General features: G+C 51.1%; 1 protein-coding gene across 7 annotated transcripts; it reads left to right on the plus strand.

Annotated features, from left to right (window-relative positions):
- The first annotated feature begins 469 nt into the window (after positions 1-469).
- NR2F1 (nuclear receptor subfamily 2 group F member 1) lies at positions 470-9,951 on the plus strand. 7 transcript variants are annotated; one of them, XM_063087207.1, is made up of 4 exons: positions 470-528; positions 1,510-1,595; positions 4,011-4,538; positions 9,643-9,951. In XM_063087207.1, the coding sequence occupies exons 2-4, from the start codon at positions 1,583-1,585 to the stop codon at positions 9,921-9,923; spliced, it is 822 nt and encodes a 273-aa protein (XP_062943277.1). In that variant the 5' UTR covers positions 470-528; positions 1,510-1,582; the 3' UTR covers positions 9,924-9,951. The 7 variants fall into 7 exon arrangements, with proteins under 7 accessions (XP_062943277.1, XP_062943274.1, XP_062943272.1 ...); XM_063087204.1 differs by lacking the exon at positions 470-528 and adding an exon at positions 1,130-1,248 and having other exon boundaries at positions 1,372-1,595; XM_063087202.1 differs by lacking the exon at positions 470-528 and adding an exon at positions 1,130-1,213 and having other exon boundaries at positions 1,250-1,595.
- The last annotated feature ends 7,952 nt before the right edge of the window (positions 9,952-17,903 follow it).

Raw genomic sequence — 17,903 nt, forward strand, 5'->3', positions numbered from 1 at the left:
TCCCGAAAGAAGGCAGCGAGAGCCCGGCGCCACCGGCACAACAAAAAGAGCAAAGTGTGTGATCTTCCTCGCCGGCCGCCTCCCGCTCTCCAGCGCTGCCTTCCTGAATGGCTGGCTGCGTCCGGCCCTGGACCTGGCCCCCCGACACCCGCGCGCCCTGATCGCCGCCGGCAGCCTCGCCCCGCGCCCTGCTCCGCTCACCGCGATCCCCGCACTCCCGAGCCCAGCGAGGGCTCCCGCCCGGACAGCGGCGGCGGCGCGGGCGGCCCCGGCCTGGGCTCGCGCTCCGGCTGCGGCCCCGACTCCTGCTCGGACTCCGGCCCGGGCCCCGGCTCCTCCAGTGGCTCTCGCGGCAGCAGCTGAGGCGGCAGCTCCAGCGGCGCCTGCAGCCGCGACCTCCTCCTCCTCCACCGCCGCCGCCGCCGCCGCCGCCGCCGCCTCCACCCTCGCCGCCTTCCTCTATGTCGGCTCAGCCCGAGAGCTGCGCGTAGCCCAAGCGGCCAGCGGGCGGGCGGGCGCCCGGCGCGGGTGAGCGAGTGTGTGTGCGAGTGTGTGTGTGCGCGGGGGTGCGGGCGAGGCGGAGGGCGAGTGTGTGCGCGCGCCGTGGCCCATGCCCGCCGCCCCCGGCGCTGCGCCCCGCGCCGCTCCCGGCTGCCGCCTGTGCCATTTCTGATTTTGCAACTTGGGGAAGAAGAAAAAAGCGAGAGAAGGGAGCTTGCTCGCCGGGGGGTGGGGAGGGGGGGAAGGAGAGCGCGGCCCCCCCAGGAACGGAGCGCGGGGGGAGCGGGCGAGGGGAGCAGGGGTGTTGGGGGGGAGCCTGAGAGCCTGGGGGGGCTGCAAAAAGAGAGAAAGAAAACAGCAGGAACCACAACAAAACGCCAGCAGGGCGGGCGGGCGCGCAGCAGCAGCGGGGCGGCCGAGGCAGTAGCGGCGGCAGCGGCGGCGGCGGCGGAGGCAGCGGCCGGTGCCCGGCTCGGGCTCGGCTCCCGCGACCCCGGGGCGCCCGGCGGGCCCCCCGCCCCCTCCCCCTCCCCCCTTCCCCTTTCCCTTCCCCTCCCAGCGCGCCCGCGCGCCCCACGGCCCTCGGCGAGCAGCTCGGCTCCCCCCAGCGCTCCCCGGGCCCAAAGATATGGCAATGGTAGTTAGCAGCTGGCGAGATCCGCAGGACGACGTGGCCGGGGGCAACCCCGGCGGCCCCAACCCCGCAGCGCAGGCGGCCCGCGGCGGCGGCGGCGGCGGCGCAGGCGAGCAGCAGCAGCAGGCGGGCTCGGGCGCGCCGCACACGCCGCAAACGCCGGGCCAGCCGGGAGCGCCCGCCACCCCTGGCACGGCGGGGGACAAGGGCCAGGGCCCGCCAGGTTCGGGCCAGAGCCAGCAGCACATCGAGTGCGTGGTGTGCGGGGACAAGTCGAGCGGCAAGCACTACGGCCAATTCACCTGCGAGGGCTGCAAAAGTTTCTTCAAGAGGAGCGTCCGCAGGAACTTAACTTACACATGCCGTGCCAACAGGAACTGTCCCATCGACCAGCACCACCGCAACCAGTGCCAATACTGCCGCCTCAAGAAGTGCCTCAAAGTGGGCATGAGGCGAGAAGGTGAATATTTCTTCTCTGCTTCTCTCCCCACGCTTCGCCCGCCTCCCTGGCTCTTTCTTTCTCTCTTGCTGGGGCGGCTGCTATGTGGTACTGGGGCTCCTGTGGTCCCGGCCCGTCCCCAGCTTCCCCTTTCCCTGCTACCTTCCTCACCCAGCGTCTCCCCCCACCCCCCACCCCCCCAGCTCGCTGCCGCTGCCTCCCCCTCCCGGCCTGCTCTCCTCTCCCCGGCTCCTCCACCCCGCCCGCTGCCTGCTCAGGATTGTGTCCCTGGGATTGTGAGCTGTGGCTTAAAATCCCCTCCCTTCTGTCTTGGATGTGTTCGGTGTGTGTCTCTTTCCCGCGTGTGCGTGAGGATGCTTGTGGCTGTGCTGGCATGAACTTGGGGAAGGGTGCTTATTTCCTCCAGAAAACTCTGTTCATTCCACTTTCCCCTCCACCTCTTCATATCCTTTCTTTAAAATGGGGGAGTGCTGGGGGCTGGAGTACCCTGAACCGTAGATTCATTGCTGCCATCATCCTTTTGGAAGCTTAGCTTAGAAAAAGAGGAGTGAGATTTATTGCACTTGTAGGTCTAATTAGGGGGAAGGGGGGGCTTCTGGCCCGCTCACTGGTTCCCTCTCCTCTTCACGGAGCTGGGGCCGCCTCCTCCAGAGCTGTGGCCTTGTTTTCACCCCTCTACTTTGAAAGGAAAGTTTGTGACTGAACCGTGCTTTCATAGTTGTGTCATTTTTTTTAAAGCATGATACTCATTTTATTTCTTCATCAAACTCCACCCTCTGCTTAAATACTGCATACAAATTACAATTTACAACGGCATTTACCGATCCCTCTGATTTGGCCATAATGCATAGAATGCAGCTGGCATGAGCTTCCACATCATTTAATCCCTGTGTTGTATGGGTTTGCTTTTTTTTTAACACAACTTTTGATGTCGTATTTGGATATGCTTCATGTTCATGTGGCAAGAGATGCAGCACTTTTCTTATAAATATATTTAGTCGTTTACAGTTAAAGTTTATCTCCTGACAATCATTAAAGATGTCTTATAGTCACATTAGCAAACCAGTCAATTTTGCAGAATGCAGATTACTCCTTCTTGTAATTGACTTTAAAATTATATTTTGTATGCCACAAGAAAAGAAATTGAATTCCTTCAGATCTCAAGGAGCAGACAAATATGACGACTTCATTTCTAGCTCCAGGGAGATTTTGTAGGCATCTGGGGGGGAAAAAAACAACTTTGAATTGTGATTGTGCTCTCACTTAATTGAAAAATAACTGCCAAGTTCAAAACTATAATTAGAAAAAAGTATTCTAGCCATTATGTTTCAAGAGTTTAAATTGTACTGGAACTTGCATTAAAATTAGAATCAAAGCAAAGTTAAGAAAATAATACACAATCTGAAATAAGACAGCTACGTGTACATGGACATATCTAGATTAATTTGAGAGTTCAGTAGCCCTAACTTTTCCTAAAGTTGTCTTTGTTTACATGGCAATTTAAAACGCTGGCACTGTTGAAGTAAAACATACACATTTTAAAAAAAAAAAAAAAAAAAAAACTTTGGTCAGCTTTAAGAACTCAAAGCATGCTTACGTTTTGCATTCAGATGGTTAATGAATCCAGTGTTTTTGCAGTTGCAAGCTCGTGCATTCACTGGGCAAAAGCTGGCTGCAGGTTGCAGTGGCACCGCGCAGGACAGACACTAATTATATTTCCCACTTTTTTCAATAATGTTTGGCTACTGTAAGTTCACCTTTTTTTCTTGAAATTTTTCAATTTTCTGTTGCTTTTAATAGTGAGAACTTTATTTGGGGCGATGGGGAGTAGGGGAGAAGGAAGGGGTGCAGGATACTTGTTCTCTACTCAAAAGTTGTAAGTGATTTAGTAGGATATGTAACTCGTATCTATTTTAAGAATAATTCTATAGCATTTTTAGAGAATATGGAAATATTTTATGAGCAAAACGCTGCTTGCTTGCAAATGAAGAGGCCTTTAGACATTTGCCAAGAAACACAACCTTTCTCCGGTCCCCCCCCCCCCTTTTTTAACCCTAATTTGCTTCCTTCTGGAAGGCTGAGTGGGTTACATTTATCTGTGTGTTCCTCCTTAGTGGCCGAGGGGTTGGGTGGCACTTTCTCGGCCATGCCGGATTGGGGACCCTGAAGTCAGGCCTAGTTCCGGCAGGGCAGAGTGGCAAGGGGCGCAGGCGATGGCTGGACACTTGGAGCCGCGGAGCTGGAGGGCCTCACCCTAAATATCCTCGCGGTGTGGGCTGTGAGTGAGAGCGAGCGGGAGAAGATGCGCAGGGCTGCAGGCAGAGCTTCTGCATTGTGTCGGGTGCGCTGCGGCGCGGCGATGTTCGCAAGCCCCCTGGATGCACATTGCCTCTTTTCTCTCTTTCTTTTTGTCAGCGGTTCAGCGAGGAAGAATGCCTCCAACCCAGCCCAATCCAGGCCAGTACGCACTCACCAACGGGGACCCCCTCAACGGCCACTGCTACCTGTCCGGCTACATCTCGCTGCTGCTGCGCGCGGAGCCCTACCCCACGTCGCGCTACGGCAGCCAGTGCATGCAGCCCAACAACATCATGGGCATCGAGAACATCTGCGAGCTGGCCGCGCGCCTGCTCTTCAGCGCCGTCGAGTGGGCCCGCAACATCCCCTTCTTCCCGGATCTGCAGATCACCGACCAGGTGTCCCTGCTACGCCTCACCTGGAGCGAGCTGTTCGTGCTCAACGCGGCCCAGTGCTCCATGCCGCTGCACGTGGCGCCGCTGCTGGCCGCCGCCGGCCTGCACGCCTCGCCCATGTCCGCCGACCGCGTCGTGGCCTTCATGGACCACATCCGCATCTTCCAGGAGCAGGTGGAGAAGCTCAAGGCGCTGCACGTCGACTCGGCCGAGTACAGCTGCCTCAAAGCCATCGTGCTGTTCACGTCAGGTGAGGCTGCGGTCGCGGGGAGGGCAGGCCACGCCGGGAGCCAGCGCAGGCCCTGCGCCGCCCGGGCCTGGCCTCCAGCTCCTCCCGCGCCGCCGCCACCGCCGCCTCCGCCGCGCGGGGCCCGGGCCTGGCCAGAGTCTGCGGCCGGCCGCGCCGCTGCCATCTTGGGAGCGCTGAGATGCGGGAGACGAGGCGGCGCGGGTGAGCACGGCAGGCGGCCGGCCTAGTGGCCTGGACCCCCGCGCGAGGCCGCGGCTGCGGCTGCGGCGGGTGTGTGTCTGGGGAGAGGGCAGAGGCGGTGCTGTAGATCCGTCTGGCTGCGCGTGTGTGCGGGGTGTGCGTGTGTGTATGTGTGAGCCGGAGCTCAGCGTTTCTGGGGGAGGAGAGGGAAGGAAGGCAACGTGGGACTGGGGCTTCCTACTCTGTGTGGCATGCTTCCTGGATGAGCTTCCCGACACAGAGGGACACAGAGAGAGGTGGGAAGAGGAGTATACGCACAAATAAATCATAAATAATCCTGCTTTATTGCTGCCTGATTTTCCCTTATCGGAAACCATTCATGTTTGCAGTTGCTGAGGTTATTGAGGGTCGTAAAAAACGGATTCGATCTAAACAAGACAGATGAAAAACAAAAGCAGTACTGTAGAACCCGCGAGTATGGGAGGATCCCCGGCCCGGAGATAAATTTCATAGCTATGCAAAACATGCAAACATTGGAAATTTAACAGAGTGCCTTAAAAATATCAAATTAAGAGTAGGCACTGGTAATGTGCATGTTAACAGTTTCTCTTATGATAGATGGTTCAAATTAACTTCCAGGAACGTGCATTAACGTTGCCTTTGAAGGGCTCTGGTCTCAGCCTCTGAGAACACTGCCCGCCTTTTATTATTGTAACCTGTAAGAGGGAAACATATAAACACCCGGGACAGCAGGTAATGGGGGGAAATATAAACAAAGCCAGAAAAAACGCCGGTGGAGGAAAGAGCTGCTTAGCCTGGGTCTTGGGCCCTGCCCACTGTGAGCAGGGTTAGCTGTTGTTTTACCACCGTTATTGACACTATTGTTTTTAATTCCTCCTTTCGGAGAACAAATAAACCATCCTTATAAATCTATCCGAGAGCCCAGACCCTCCAAAGGCCAAATTAAAACCATTCTTGAGCGGAGATGGCAAAACCCCTTTCCCAAGGCCTTGTTGAACAGTAAGCAGTGGTATAATCTATCAATATTTCTTGGCTTTCATGCGTGAAGAATCATATTTACATTGTATTAAAATGACTCTTAAATTTGCACAATATTGTAATGTAGCAAATGTAGTATTAATATCGATCTGAGCAGCAGATAATTTATTTAGACAAGAGCATCTCATTTGTATGCAGGGTGGCCAGAGCCATGGACTTGGACTGCCCCCCTTTTACTTTCAGTGCAAATGCAGGTCTGCTAGTGAGAGAGGGAGTTATTCTTTGCAAGAGGATAAAGTGCAAACCTTAAAACAAATGGAAGATTTATTGAATAGACTCCTCAGTGTTCGAATGCATTTTATCTTAATAAGTCTTCTTGATGGAAACGTGTTTTTCAAAAGTGACAAAGAGCCTGGGAAGCAGCAACCAGGCTGCTTCAGCTCTGGCAGGCCTGGGGGCTGGCTGGCTCTCCAGTACCCAACTCTTTAGCCAAATTCATCAGGAAGCAAGCCAGTGTCAGGGAAGCTGGGGTTTTAAAATCTCATCCAGTGAGGTGTCTTGAAGCAGAAATGTGACTTGGAGCTGGACAGAGGTCTTCTCAAGAAAGGTCTGCCCTCCCTTTTCCTTGTTCCCCTAAGGTTCTTTGAACCCCCTTGACTTTACTGATCTTATGCCCTTTACCAGAGAGAGGCGAGGACGGTGCAGGCTGCAGGGAACGTTGTGGAATTATTCATGCTTTTCTTTTAACTCTCCATCCTAAAACATTCCTGTGAAAAGTGTTCCTTTAAAAAAAAGTTTTCCAAAGAAGTTTCCTGAACCAAGTCTTCAAGGTGCAAGCAGTGCCTAGAAGTGAACAATAACATTATTTTGCCGGAAAATTGCAAGTAGAATATCTGAAAATGGAAATAGAGCTGTCAGTAGTAATTCACCCCCTCCCCATACAACACATTTCCACTTTCAACTAAACTTGTTTTGATTGCTAGCCAGAAGGGAATTCATGGGAAGCCTTCTCAAAGTCATCCAACTTTTAAGCAAACTTTGAATGATGGAAAAGGCAGTTTTAGACATATTGTCCAACGTGGTTTACTCTGGCTAAGTATCTGAAGCTGGCACGGGGGGTCCCCCGTGGTGGTTTTCACATTTGGCCTCCGGATGGTATGTTTAATCCTTAATATTCTGGATAGCATCCAAGACTAGGTCATGACCTGAACTTACTTTAAAAAAATTTTTTTTTTCATTAATTCATACACCTAAATCTTCCTTCAAATAAATGAGACCTTTTCTGAAAGGAGCCATCTAGTTAACATAAATACAATAAATCCATTTTCAGCACAATAATAACTTTGATTTCTAGTTATGGCAGCTGATTATATCTATATTTCCTGAACACTAAACTCTTCTGAATGCACAACATGAAATACATTCTCTGTACTACAAAGGCTAAGCCGGTAGGGCCTGAGCAGTAATGGTTATTTATTTACATAATTTCTTTTCTATACACTGTAGAAGAAATATTGAGGGTTCCCACAATGACACTACCATATAAAAAGTGAGACATGGATTTTGCACATTCTGCCTCCTTTTCTTATCTGGAGTATAACTCACGGAGTGTAAATATGTACTGCATTATACCCCCTGCTCACCTAGCTTTGCCACCACAACCCCCCAATTCATCTGAGAGCTCATACCGTCTGTCCACAGTTGGGGGAATCCTGTCGTGGGGGGTGAACAAATACCCAGACTGGGAAGTCAGGCCAGAACTAGGGTTCCTGCCAGAGGGAGGCCATAGGGCTGGCAGGCTGGTATCTGGCAGGCAGGCCCAGCTGCAATCATTCAACTTCTAAAGGAGGAAAGAAATGGAAGCAGCCAGCACAGGGACCAAGTGTGCCTTTCCTGGGCCTCTCTTGGAGTGGTCTATCTGGGAGTCAGGAAGTGACCTTGCACTCTGGGGACCCTACTCATAAATAACAGATAAATATTTTACTGATCTGAGGGGATGCCATATGGATCTTTAAAAAAAAAAAAAAAAAAAAACCTGCTGGGGTATCAGTGGGTCCTTTTCATATTGCATTGTCTGGGGCTGAGAGTGATCTGTGGCATAAAGGGCAGCTAATGCATGTAAAGCAAGATATATGTAAATATGGGTCTGCATGATGGCCATTCAGTGGGGCCACATTAGCAAGCAGGACCAAGGGCAGACTTCAAGGACCCCTCTCTAAGCAGTGGAACTCCAAGGAGCTCCTGCCCTGGCCCTGCCAGCCATAAAATCTCACTGTCTTGCCAAGTTAGGCCAGTGTGAATGCACCCAACTGGCTAGCTGGAGTAATTAGACATCTGAGAGGAACCCAGTCTGGATCTGATGTCAAAGGGGACTTGCCTCAGAAGTTCTTGAATTAGTGCTAGTTTTATTTGTATTTTTGCTCAAGGCCAGAGCCTTGTAGATGAAGGTGTTAGAATGCTTTGTAAATCCCAGCTCTTGAAATATAAGGACATAATGCTCAGAAACTCAGCAGACACAGGTTTTGCTTTGAATTATTTGCTGTGTCTTCTTAGGGTCACACTTGCCCATTCGCAATCATACAATGTCCTTTTGGGGGCATTGCCATGCACGAATTTCTTTCCAGATCTATATATTAGCAGACTCTGCCTTTGATCTCTAATCAACCTCCTGACTGGCTAAGGGCTCTTCTGTGATCTTCCTGGGGTTTTTAGTTTGTTTGTTTTTGTTTGTTTGTTTTTAATATTTATTATTAATATAAGAAACAACATGGGTATTTGAAGTACAAGAGGAAGCCTTTACTCCATTTCTGTGATTCCATTTTTCCCTATATTTGCTTGCCTCTAGTTGGTTGATATAATCTGCTGTCCTGAAATATTTTTTAGAGGACCAAGAGGGCCTTGGTTGACATGAGATAAGCACACAGATTTTGAGATGCTGTCATTGTGTGGAGGTGCCTTTTTGTCCCTTGGTCTTGCCGCAGGAAGCCTATCTCCACAAATCCCCCCTTACCTTCCCACCCTTCCACCCCCCACTCCCTGTTCTGAAGCAGCAGCATTAGCTTTCCCTAGCCCAGCTTTGTGTCTGATCACTGAGGATGTCTCCTTTCCGCAGCCTGGAATAACTGAGCCATATTCCTCCTGATTATCATACAGCTTACAGAGATGTGACCAATTTTCAATTACTTGATCTAAGGCACAGATAGAAGTGTACACCCTCACTGAGGATTTGCTGCAGAGTCCTTGCTAGCATAGATAGTGGATCTCAAATCCTATATTGCCAAAGCATGGGCTTGATCTGATTCCAGGCACTGCCAGCTCATGATTCCTTGCCCCCTCCGATGTGTTTGTTCACTACACCATCTAGGTTCTCCTTGAGATTTCTGGTTGGGGTTGTTGGGTTTGAGAGAGGGAACTCAAGAAGCCTTTACGAACTGCCTCCAGGCTGTATATTTTTCCAGGGGTCCTGAATCCTTGGAAATCAGGGGCAAAAGGAGCAAAAGTCTTCCCTTTAATGAGCAGAGCCAGAAAGATGCTCCCCTACAGGCCAAGGACAGGTTGCTACACACGGCAAACATGGCTCCAGCATTGTACGTTATTTAATCCAAAGGTGAAAGAGGAAAAACAAAGGGACTAGAGGGGTTGCTGCCTCTCTGTGTATTTCTCTCTCCAGCTCCCCTAGGCTTGGTGGGGGTTCGATTTATTTTTATTTGTCTTGGGGGCTGGGAGAAGGAAATAATGAAGAAGGGAATGTGGAGGCATGGAAGGATTTTCCTTTTTTCTTCTATATCTTTTTTTTTTTTTTTTTCCTTTTCTCCTTAAAAAAAAAAAAGTGAATGGCTGTTGTCTGTACCTTTGCTGATCACCAGCCTAACCGTGTTCCCCGTTTCCGTTTCCCTGTCTCTCCTTCCTCTGGCTGCTCGGGCAGACGCCTGTGGCCTGTCGGATGCCGCCCACATCGAGAGCCTGCAGGAGAAGTCGCAGTGCGCGCTGGAGGAGTACGTGAGGAGCCAGTACCCCAACCAGCCCAGCCGCTTCGGCAAACTGCTGCTGCGACTGCCCTCGCTGCGCACCGTGTCCTCCTCCGTCATCGAGCAGCTCTTCTTCGTCCGTTTGGTAGGTAAAACCCCCATCGAAACTCTCATCCGCGATATGTTACTGTCTGGGAGCAGCTTCAACTGGCCTTACATGTCCATCCAGTGCTCCTAGACCTTGGGCGCTTCCCGCCTGGCCCCCGCCTCCCTAGAGACTCAGAGGACCCGCCCCGGGCCAAGGACTCCAAAGCCTCGGGGACACCAGGGCGACTGACTCCGGGTGCGGCGGGCCAGGCAGGCCGGGCGGGGGGAGGGCTGGGATAGGAGCAGCCCACCCTGCAGAAATGCAACCCGAGCTGCAAACCAGGGAAAAGAGACTCATTTAGGATCAGATCTGTGAGCACGTTGGAAAGGAAAGGAAAAGGACCCTGTGTCTGGTGAGAAAAAGAAAAAAAATGTTTTGGAAGAGAGGACCATGAGAATTTTAATAAAACAGAAGGAAACTAATGGACCTTCCTGGATTTATTGCGGACGGATGTGGATATATTCTGTACAGAAAACAACACATATGGAAGTGGACTGAATCCTATGTAGAAACACACACACACACACCGAACATTGTTATTCATTTTGTAAAATACTAGTCTTTATTTTCATTTTTTTGTAAAATTTAAACATCGTATGCGCATAAAGAAAAAAGAAAACAAGAATTAGGGGGAAATAACATTTTCCAAATAATTATTAAAAAATATTGTCCTGTGTCTATGTATCTATATCTGTTTTGTATTTTTTTCTGGTTCCAAACCAGATTTCCTGTGATTCTATACTAATAATTTTTGATATAACCCTTTGCTTCTTATAATGAGTGCGATATATGTTGTCGAGGCTGTTCTTCAAGAATTAAAATTGAGGTGAAAATTTAAACAAAAATAAAAGAATTTAGCAAAACCTATGTGTCTGGTTGCTTGACATGTCATCATCATGTCATCATCACCCCTGATTAATTTCCACCTCATCTATTGTCAGAATTGGTTTGGGGGGCGATGAGGGAGGGCACTTTTAAGGTCCATTGCCAAGTTGGCCAGATTCATTTCCTAAAACCAGCCCGCTGCCTTGGTTTTGTAAATTCGGAGGGCCAGGCTCTGCCTGGGTTGCGATCCGCGGGGAGGGCAAGCACCTTGGTCGCGGACATCAGTCACTGCGACTTTGGGGGCTGCTGGCTGCCCCGTGCACAGCTGAGCCGGAGACTGGGGCAGGCCGGGTCGCTCGAGAGAGCTGAGTCTCCATACACCAAGCCCCGGGGGCGCGGCCTGCTTCGGGCACTTGGCTGCAGCACCCGGGGCCTGACTGCAGGTGGGAACTTGCTGAGCGGGAAAAGCTGCGGAGAGGTGTGGAGGGCCAGACTTGGGGGTTAGCGGGAGGGATAGGGCTTCTCTGACGTCTCTGAGCCCTGAGCCAGTGGATGCAGGCGGCTCAAGGGTCCTGCCTCTGTCAGCTCTGGGAGGCAGTGATCGGGCCTCAACGCTGCCGGTCCTGGCTTTGCTCCCCCTTATGGTCCGCTGAAGAGATGGCTGTGGTTTGCCCTTCCCTCCAGACCCTGTGACAACAGGAGTTCCCAGGAGGGTCTTATAGCTCTAGTGGGTGGACGGAACCACACCCCCGCATGGCACTTAGAGGCGTGACCCTGAAACTGGGAGTTGGGGAGCTGGACTGAAACGGATTTTTCCCTGAAGCGGCATTTGGTCCCTTGTGGCCCTCTGAGGGCAAAAGCCTCCCCCTGGGGCTTCTCATTGGGTGTGCGGGGGGGGGGGGGGGGTGCAGCTCTCTAACAGCTTTCGGAGCATGAATGTTTTATAGGATCCGAGCCGGCGCTGCGAAAACATATACTGCCAAGGGAGCTCTTTCTTAATGTATTAATAAAGCCAGATCTTTTAAAATAACACCTCTCACCCCTCCTCCTCCCCCAGCCCCAAACAGGCCTGCAAGAGGCAAGAGCTTCACTTTCAGATGTCGCTGACAATGTTTTGCTTCCAATTCGCTGTCTAGAAGTCCCCAGGTCCCCCCACCCCCACCCCCCACAATGCACTAACAAGCTTCTGCACTCCAAGCCGCTTAAGGTTTTTAATATTCTGGGAGCAGCGCAGCATGGGCAGTGCCGCACTCTGTGCAGAAGCCACCGCAGGTCCACGATCCGGTAGCCGGGCCCGCCTGGGACACACCTAAGCAAGCGTGGCCAGGTGGGTAGGGTGTGGAGCCACTTGTGCAGCCGTCCCTCCCCGCCCCGAGGTCGCATCCTGTGCACCATGCAGAGGGACAATACCTTTGGGCCTAGGTCGACTTCCCTGCAGGTTGGACACCTAAGGCAGGACAGGGTGAGGAGAGCTCATATTTAACCCCTGACCGCATCCCAGAAGTGTCAAGGAGCCCTCCCGGGCTGCCCGATCGCAGAGTATGGGAATTGGGGTGGGGTGGGCTGCAGCCCCAGCTCCAGCGGAGGGAGAGGGGAGCGAGCTGCCTCGGAGAGCTCACCGATCTTCCCTGCCTTTCTTGAAATGAGATGTAAATATATTCATTACAGTGTGATCCCTCTGATGAAAACAGATAAACATTTTCGTAGGTCGGAAACGTATTTTTTCAATTAATTTCAATATGGAAGCCCAAGCACAAGGCGTTCAGTGTGGAGACTGGCCCGCCAGCCGAGGCTCGAGTACGAGGCGCTTGCTCCGGTATCCAGGGGCGACAGTAGTGACTGGGCTTTTGCTGGACTGGGCCGGAGCGTTGCCCATGGCCTGGGGAATTCCAGGGACCTTTCTAAGCCTAGACCCAAGCCCAAGACAAACCCGCACAGCATAGAGAGAAGAATTGACCTTCCTATGGCCTCATAGACTCCCTCTCAGGCTCCGTCTAGGAACCAGGAGGCTCTGGGACAGAGGGGAAGAAAGGAAAAAGGCGTGTTCCGTGCTCAGAGGCTCGTCTGGGGACCCCCGGGCAGTGGGTTTCTTTTCTGTTATCTCCTCAGTGGCTGCGGTGCCCCCTGCCTGCATTACACGCAGAGAGACAGTCGTCTTTCCAGGACCAGAGGTCTCTGTGTGTCTCATCCAGAGAGATACAAAGCCTCCCAGGAATTCGGGGGTCATGTGGGCGTCCCCGTCCTGAACAAGTTGCGCAAGCCCAGAGGCTTTCCACTTTTACAGAGTGCAAACAGGACTCACGAATCTGCTCGCGCTAAGGGAAAGTTTAGGGGCTGAGACAGCAGCATCTAAGCCACGGGTCGAGCGTTCTGACAGCCAGGAAGCGCCCTCTCCGCTCCAGCCATCTAAAGGCTTCCCCTCGCTGCGCTGACCAGTGACCGTTTCTAGGGCGCTGAGGACTCGGCAACCCTGGGTCTCCTCGGATTGCGAAGGGGCAAGCCCCAGTAGTGGCTACGGTGATCAGGTGCAGCGTCCTGTGCCTCCCCAGACCCTGGTTGCCGTTGTGGTCCAGAACCTGAGCAGGAGGCAGGGTGGAGCAGGTGGGAGCCTTCTCTGCCTGAGTGGCCGCAGGGAGGTTCCTGAGCAGTGAGCCCGCCTTCATGCCGGGCGCCAGGGGGAGCCGTGGAACTGGGGTAGGAGGCGGCAAGCAGGTGTAGGCCAGATGGGCGCCTTGGGGCGCGAAGTCCCACCTCCGCCTGTCGGGGCTGTCGCAGCCCTAACGAGGCAGGAGAGTAGGGCTGGCTAACTGGACGGGGCAGAACCGACTGGTTCCCTAGGGCCAGAGGAAATACATCGTAACAATTGGAGGGGGTCCACACAAGGTGACTTCCCTCTCGGAATTATCTGTGAACTAGGAAAGTCAGACGTTCCTTTTTCTAACCCAAACACTTGCTGGACAACTGAGAACTTTAGGAGCTTTGAAGTCTGTTTAAACTACCTTAGCCACAAGCTTTGCTGAAAACATCAGAAAGGCCATCTCAGGACGTGCTCTTTTCGGGGAATCGCTAGGGAACGAGGCTGCGCCTTATCAACAGCCGGGGTACAAGGTCTGGCGCAAGGGAGGAAAAGTATGACCTTTGCTCATACAGGCATATCCCAACCTGGTTCCACCAAGACAACCTACGGCCTCGGGGACTCTGCCCCTCCGTTTGGTCCAGGCTCTCAGCCTCTGGAAGCCGCAAAGGGTCTTTCTTGGTCAGCTCCCGAGGCCGCATCGCCCAGCTTTGTGTGTAAGGGCTCTGGGACTAGGGAACCCCCTCAATCCGAGCCAACCCGAGCTTGTCTGCTTGAAGTGTGCCCCCCAAAAGTTTCTTTTTAAAAATCTTCTTCCTCTTCCTTCACTTGTAGGAACTCCTTATATGAGTATCTCCTACAGTAGCAGAATCGCCTCCTGTGAGCTACGCGATTCCTCAGAACAAATCACCTGAATGTCTCTGTAAAGAGCAGACCATGAGGAGCGTGGGGAGGAGTAGAGGGGGACACAAGTGGGAACTAATAAAACTCTTGTTAAAGGGCCTACCGAGGATCTGTGGCGTCACTGGGCCTTTTACTTGGGAAGCCAAAGAGTTGTATTCCTAAATGAGTTAAAGACCCATTTACCTCTGTCGTGTTCTATTCATCAAGCCACAAGTTGAGAGTTCCTAACATGAAACTATTTGTTTGCTTACACAACCAGCTGGGCGCAATTTCACGTCTGAGATATCTATCTGAAAGCGCCTCTCATTTATTATCTCTCCTTGTCAGCGAATCCATTTTCCAGCTCCCCCTCCCCCCTTTGGGGTTTATTTATTTATTTTTGGTGGGACTTCTTTGCTTGGGAGGACCTGGGGCTGGAATGCTCCCCAGGGACCAGCCGCTCCCTAAACGGGGGTCTGCTGCGCCCAGGGCGCAGAGACGCCCCCGCAGCCAAGGTGCGGTGTGGGCAGCTGGTGGGCCTGGCCGGACACTGCGGAGCTGCCTTTCTCCTTGGATGTCCTCCCTGCTAGCTCTCCCTGTGTAAGCCTCAACCACCTGTGCGAGGAGGGGGTGGGGGGGTGAGGTCCAGAAGGCGCCAGGAGTCTTTACGGATTTGAGAGATGCTTTCACAAAGCCTCACCTAGTCCCATGGGGCCAATTTCTTCTCCGGGGGCCCGGAGCGCAGAGTGAGTAACCAAGATGTAAATAGTTGCGCGATGGGGTTGGGGGAGGGGGCAGCGCATTTATTGTGTGTGCGGAGGGGAGAAGGCTGCACGTGGTTTCAATTTTGAAGCACAAAGAAATAACATGCAATGCAGAAAATAGGTTTACGAATGTAATTGAGAGGAAAGAAAACAATTAACACGGTGCAAGGTTGCACACTGGATTCTCCACCCCTTGCCTTCCCTTCTACTCCACTTTTGAGAAATCCGGATCATGTGAATAGAGGGAGTCTAGGCAGTTGGACCATGCTGATAAGGGTACCCCTGATGAGGATCTCAGTGATGGCTGGATGATGGTGTCTATCCATCTCCTAGTCTACTAAGGCCTCCTCTAACCAAGCAGAAAGCAAAGGATCAAATCCCCAAGTCCAGCGTATAAAATACCCCCAGTTGTAAAGAAGGAAAGGAGAAGGGGTGTCTGGAGGGGAGAGGGAGAAAGAGAAATAGAGAGATAGCGAGGGATTTCTTTAAGAAAGAACAGACTTCTCTCTGCGAGCTATCCTATTGTGTTGATTTAGGAAGACATTTGCTGTATATAACGTTTAAGGCTGATAATATCATTGCGCAGCCAGATAAATAAAGCGTTGGCCCAACGGTGGGGTCAGCGATCGATCTCTGGGCTCAGAGGAAAAGGAGAGAGACAGGGTCGTGCACGAGGCACTGTCTGTGTGCTTGTCAGTCGGCATGCAGGAGCCTGAGTGTGTGTGAGCGTCAGGGTGTGCGAGAGAGAGAACCAAGTCCTCAGCTGGCCAAGCGGCTCATTAGCATTCCTAACCCATGGACCTGCGCTGACAACTAACAGAGATATCCCGTTCACCACCAGGCCTCCTCTCCTTTTGTCTTTCGAGCTGGAGGAGAAAAAAAAATTTCTCGGTGGAAGCTAGAGCCTGAACTTCCATGTGGTTGTTGGAGATTCAGTGTTAAAAAAAAAAAAAAAAAAAAGACATACTAGGATCTTGATTGATCTTTCATTCTGCTTTTTTGAACTTCCCTCCTAAACAGGGAACTTTTTTTGCTTTTTTCTCTCAAACTGTAATATGCTCATTGAAACTCCAAGTGTAAATGAGAGAGAAAAATCCTCTGAAAATATTTTTGCCATTTCTCCTGGTTGACACGAAGAAAGGTGGATGTTTATATGTTTTGCTCACATACACGTATAACGCTGGTACTTTTAAAGATTTCTAGAACATAGCAACCAGGGCTTGTTTGAGCTTTTTGCTTCTCTTCTTTCTTCTGCTTGGTTTTCTTTTATTATGAGGACAAAAATCATTTTATTTTCTATAATAAACATCCTGCTTATTGCTCTTTGTTGCTTTAAAAATAAAGTACATATATCAAAATTACGTAGGATTTAATTTTGTGCTCCCTATCAGGAAAGTGCAATTTTAGAGGCCTCCGTTATTCTATGAAGCATTGTTGAATTGTACACACTCATGCAATTTTAATCACCTTACACCTATTTTGGTGGGAAAAGTCTTTTAACCCTATCTTGCAGGGATAAATATGTATCCACTTTGCTGTCCTAGATTCTGTTCCTTAAGCTCCATCAAACTAGGCAGATAGTTTTACATCAGAGTGTACAAATTATCCCATGTTGACAGATGTTTGTCACTTAGTAACTTCTTTCCAAGTTTTTCCCCCTCCCCTAAGCTTTCTTTCCAGCTTGCTTTGTTGTTTTAAAATATGCATGTCTCTCACTGGAATGCCAGTCACGAGTGCAAACTTTGTGTCCAACCTCCCACATGAAATGATCCTTTTAGAGGGAACTCGATATGTCTCAATCTGCACTTCACTCAAAGCCTCTGGGTACGGGCCGCTCACTCACTGGTCCTGGCTCCAAAATAACTCAGCAGAAACGAGTTTCCAACTAAAAATCCCCTCGAATGTCTCCCAGGGAAGAAATATAGCTCCTATAATTAAAGGAGGCAACGGCCAGAGGGGGAATGCTGCCGGCAGCCAAAAAAAAAAGTAAGAGTTTTATTTATTTGCTGATTGAACTTGGGTTGTCATGACCAGCAGGTTTATCCACACTGGAAGTGCTGGATGTTTGTACTGTGTGTGCACAGGAGGCAGAGGTGGAGAGAAAAGGGGACAATGACATGGAGTAGGAAGAATGAAAGAGACCAGGCCAACTTTGGGAGGGAGAAAATGACCTCTGTGGGACAATGTAGAGAAATTTTCTAGTACTGGATTTGAGTAAAAATAATTGTAGCTGAGAAATGGGGGGGGGGGGGCCTCAAAGGAGACGAGGGAGTAATTATAGTAAACTCTTAAATGTGGGGTATCATCAGGAAAAGGAGAACTCTGTTTTCCCCAGACAAGTAATGTGACAGCAGGAAATTTATTAGCTGTGCTGTGTGTGGCGGTTTGGTATGTGGGAGGTGGAATTATGGAGGGAGGATTGAGAGAAGGGAAGAACTTGCAGACTCAACGCAGAAGTGTCACAGAGCCAGGAGGCCTCCACCTTCCTTGGCAAAAGTTGCCTAGGAGGTGTGGATGTAAAATCTTCTCTAGAAGATATCATCTTTGCACATTATTTTAATTAGTTTCATCTATTTGAGCTGATTCTGGCATTAGAACCACTTACAGGACGATTCAGCTTACAAAATGAAGAACACCTCCCAACCTCCTGGACCACCCCCCAAAAGGGGGTGGTTATAAGCTTCAGAACAGGAGTGCTCAGGCTGGGCAGCTCATTTCTATCAAAAAGGCAAAACTTGAGAACTGATGAAAAACAGATGAATTTTTTCTCCCTCCCCCTGAAACAGTTACTCTCTTTTACTGATGCGAAGTGACGTCAGCAGCGCCCGCCCTATCCCCTTGGAGAGCAGAGAGAGGGGAGGGGGCGAGGGAAGGAGGGAGCTGGGAGAAGGGGCTGGAGAAAGAGAGAAAGAGAAGCTGGGAGAAGAGCGAGGGGAAAGAATGAGAATGAATGTCCTACACTTTTTTGGCCCAAATTCCAAAAAGAGTGGACAAAACAAAGCTTTAGAAGTCGGCAATTGGTGG

Source organism: Cynocephalus volans, chromosome 2 (genome assembly GCF_027409185.1).
Source record: "Cynocephalus volans isolate mCynVol1 chromosome 2, mCynVol1.pri, whole genome shotgun sequence".
In the NCBI taxonomy this organism is placed as follows: domain Eukaryota; kingdom Metazoa; phylum Chordata; class Mammalia; order Dermoptera; family Cynocephalidae; genus Cynocephalus; species Cynocephalus volans.

Coding starts and splice junctions, on each gene's coding strand:
- NR2F1 (XM_063087201.1), top strand. CDS start 1,130: ATGGCAATGGTAGTTAGCAGCTGGCGAGATCCGCAGGACGACGTGGCC. Junction 1,596..4,010: donor AGTGGGCATGAGGCGAGAAG/GTGAATATTTCT, acceptor TCTTTTTGTCAG/CGGTTCAGCGAGGAAGAATG. Junction 4,539..9,642: donor CATCGTGCTGTTCACGTCAG/GTGAGGCTGCGG, acceptor CTGCTCGGGCAG/ACGCCTGTGGCCTGTCGGAT.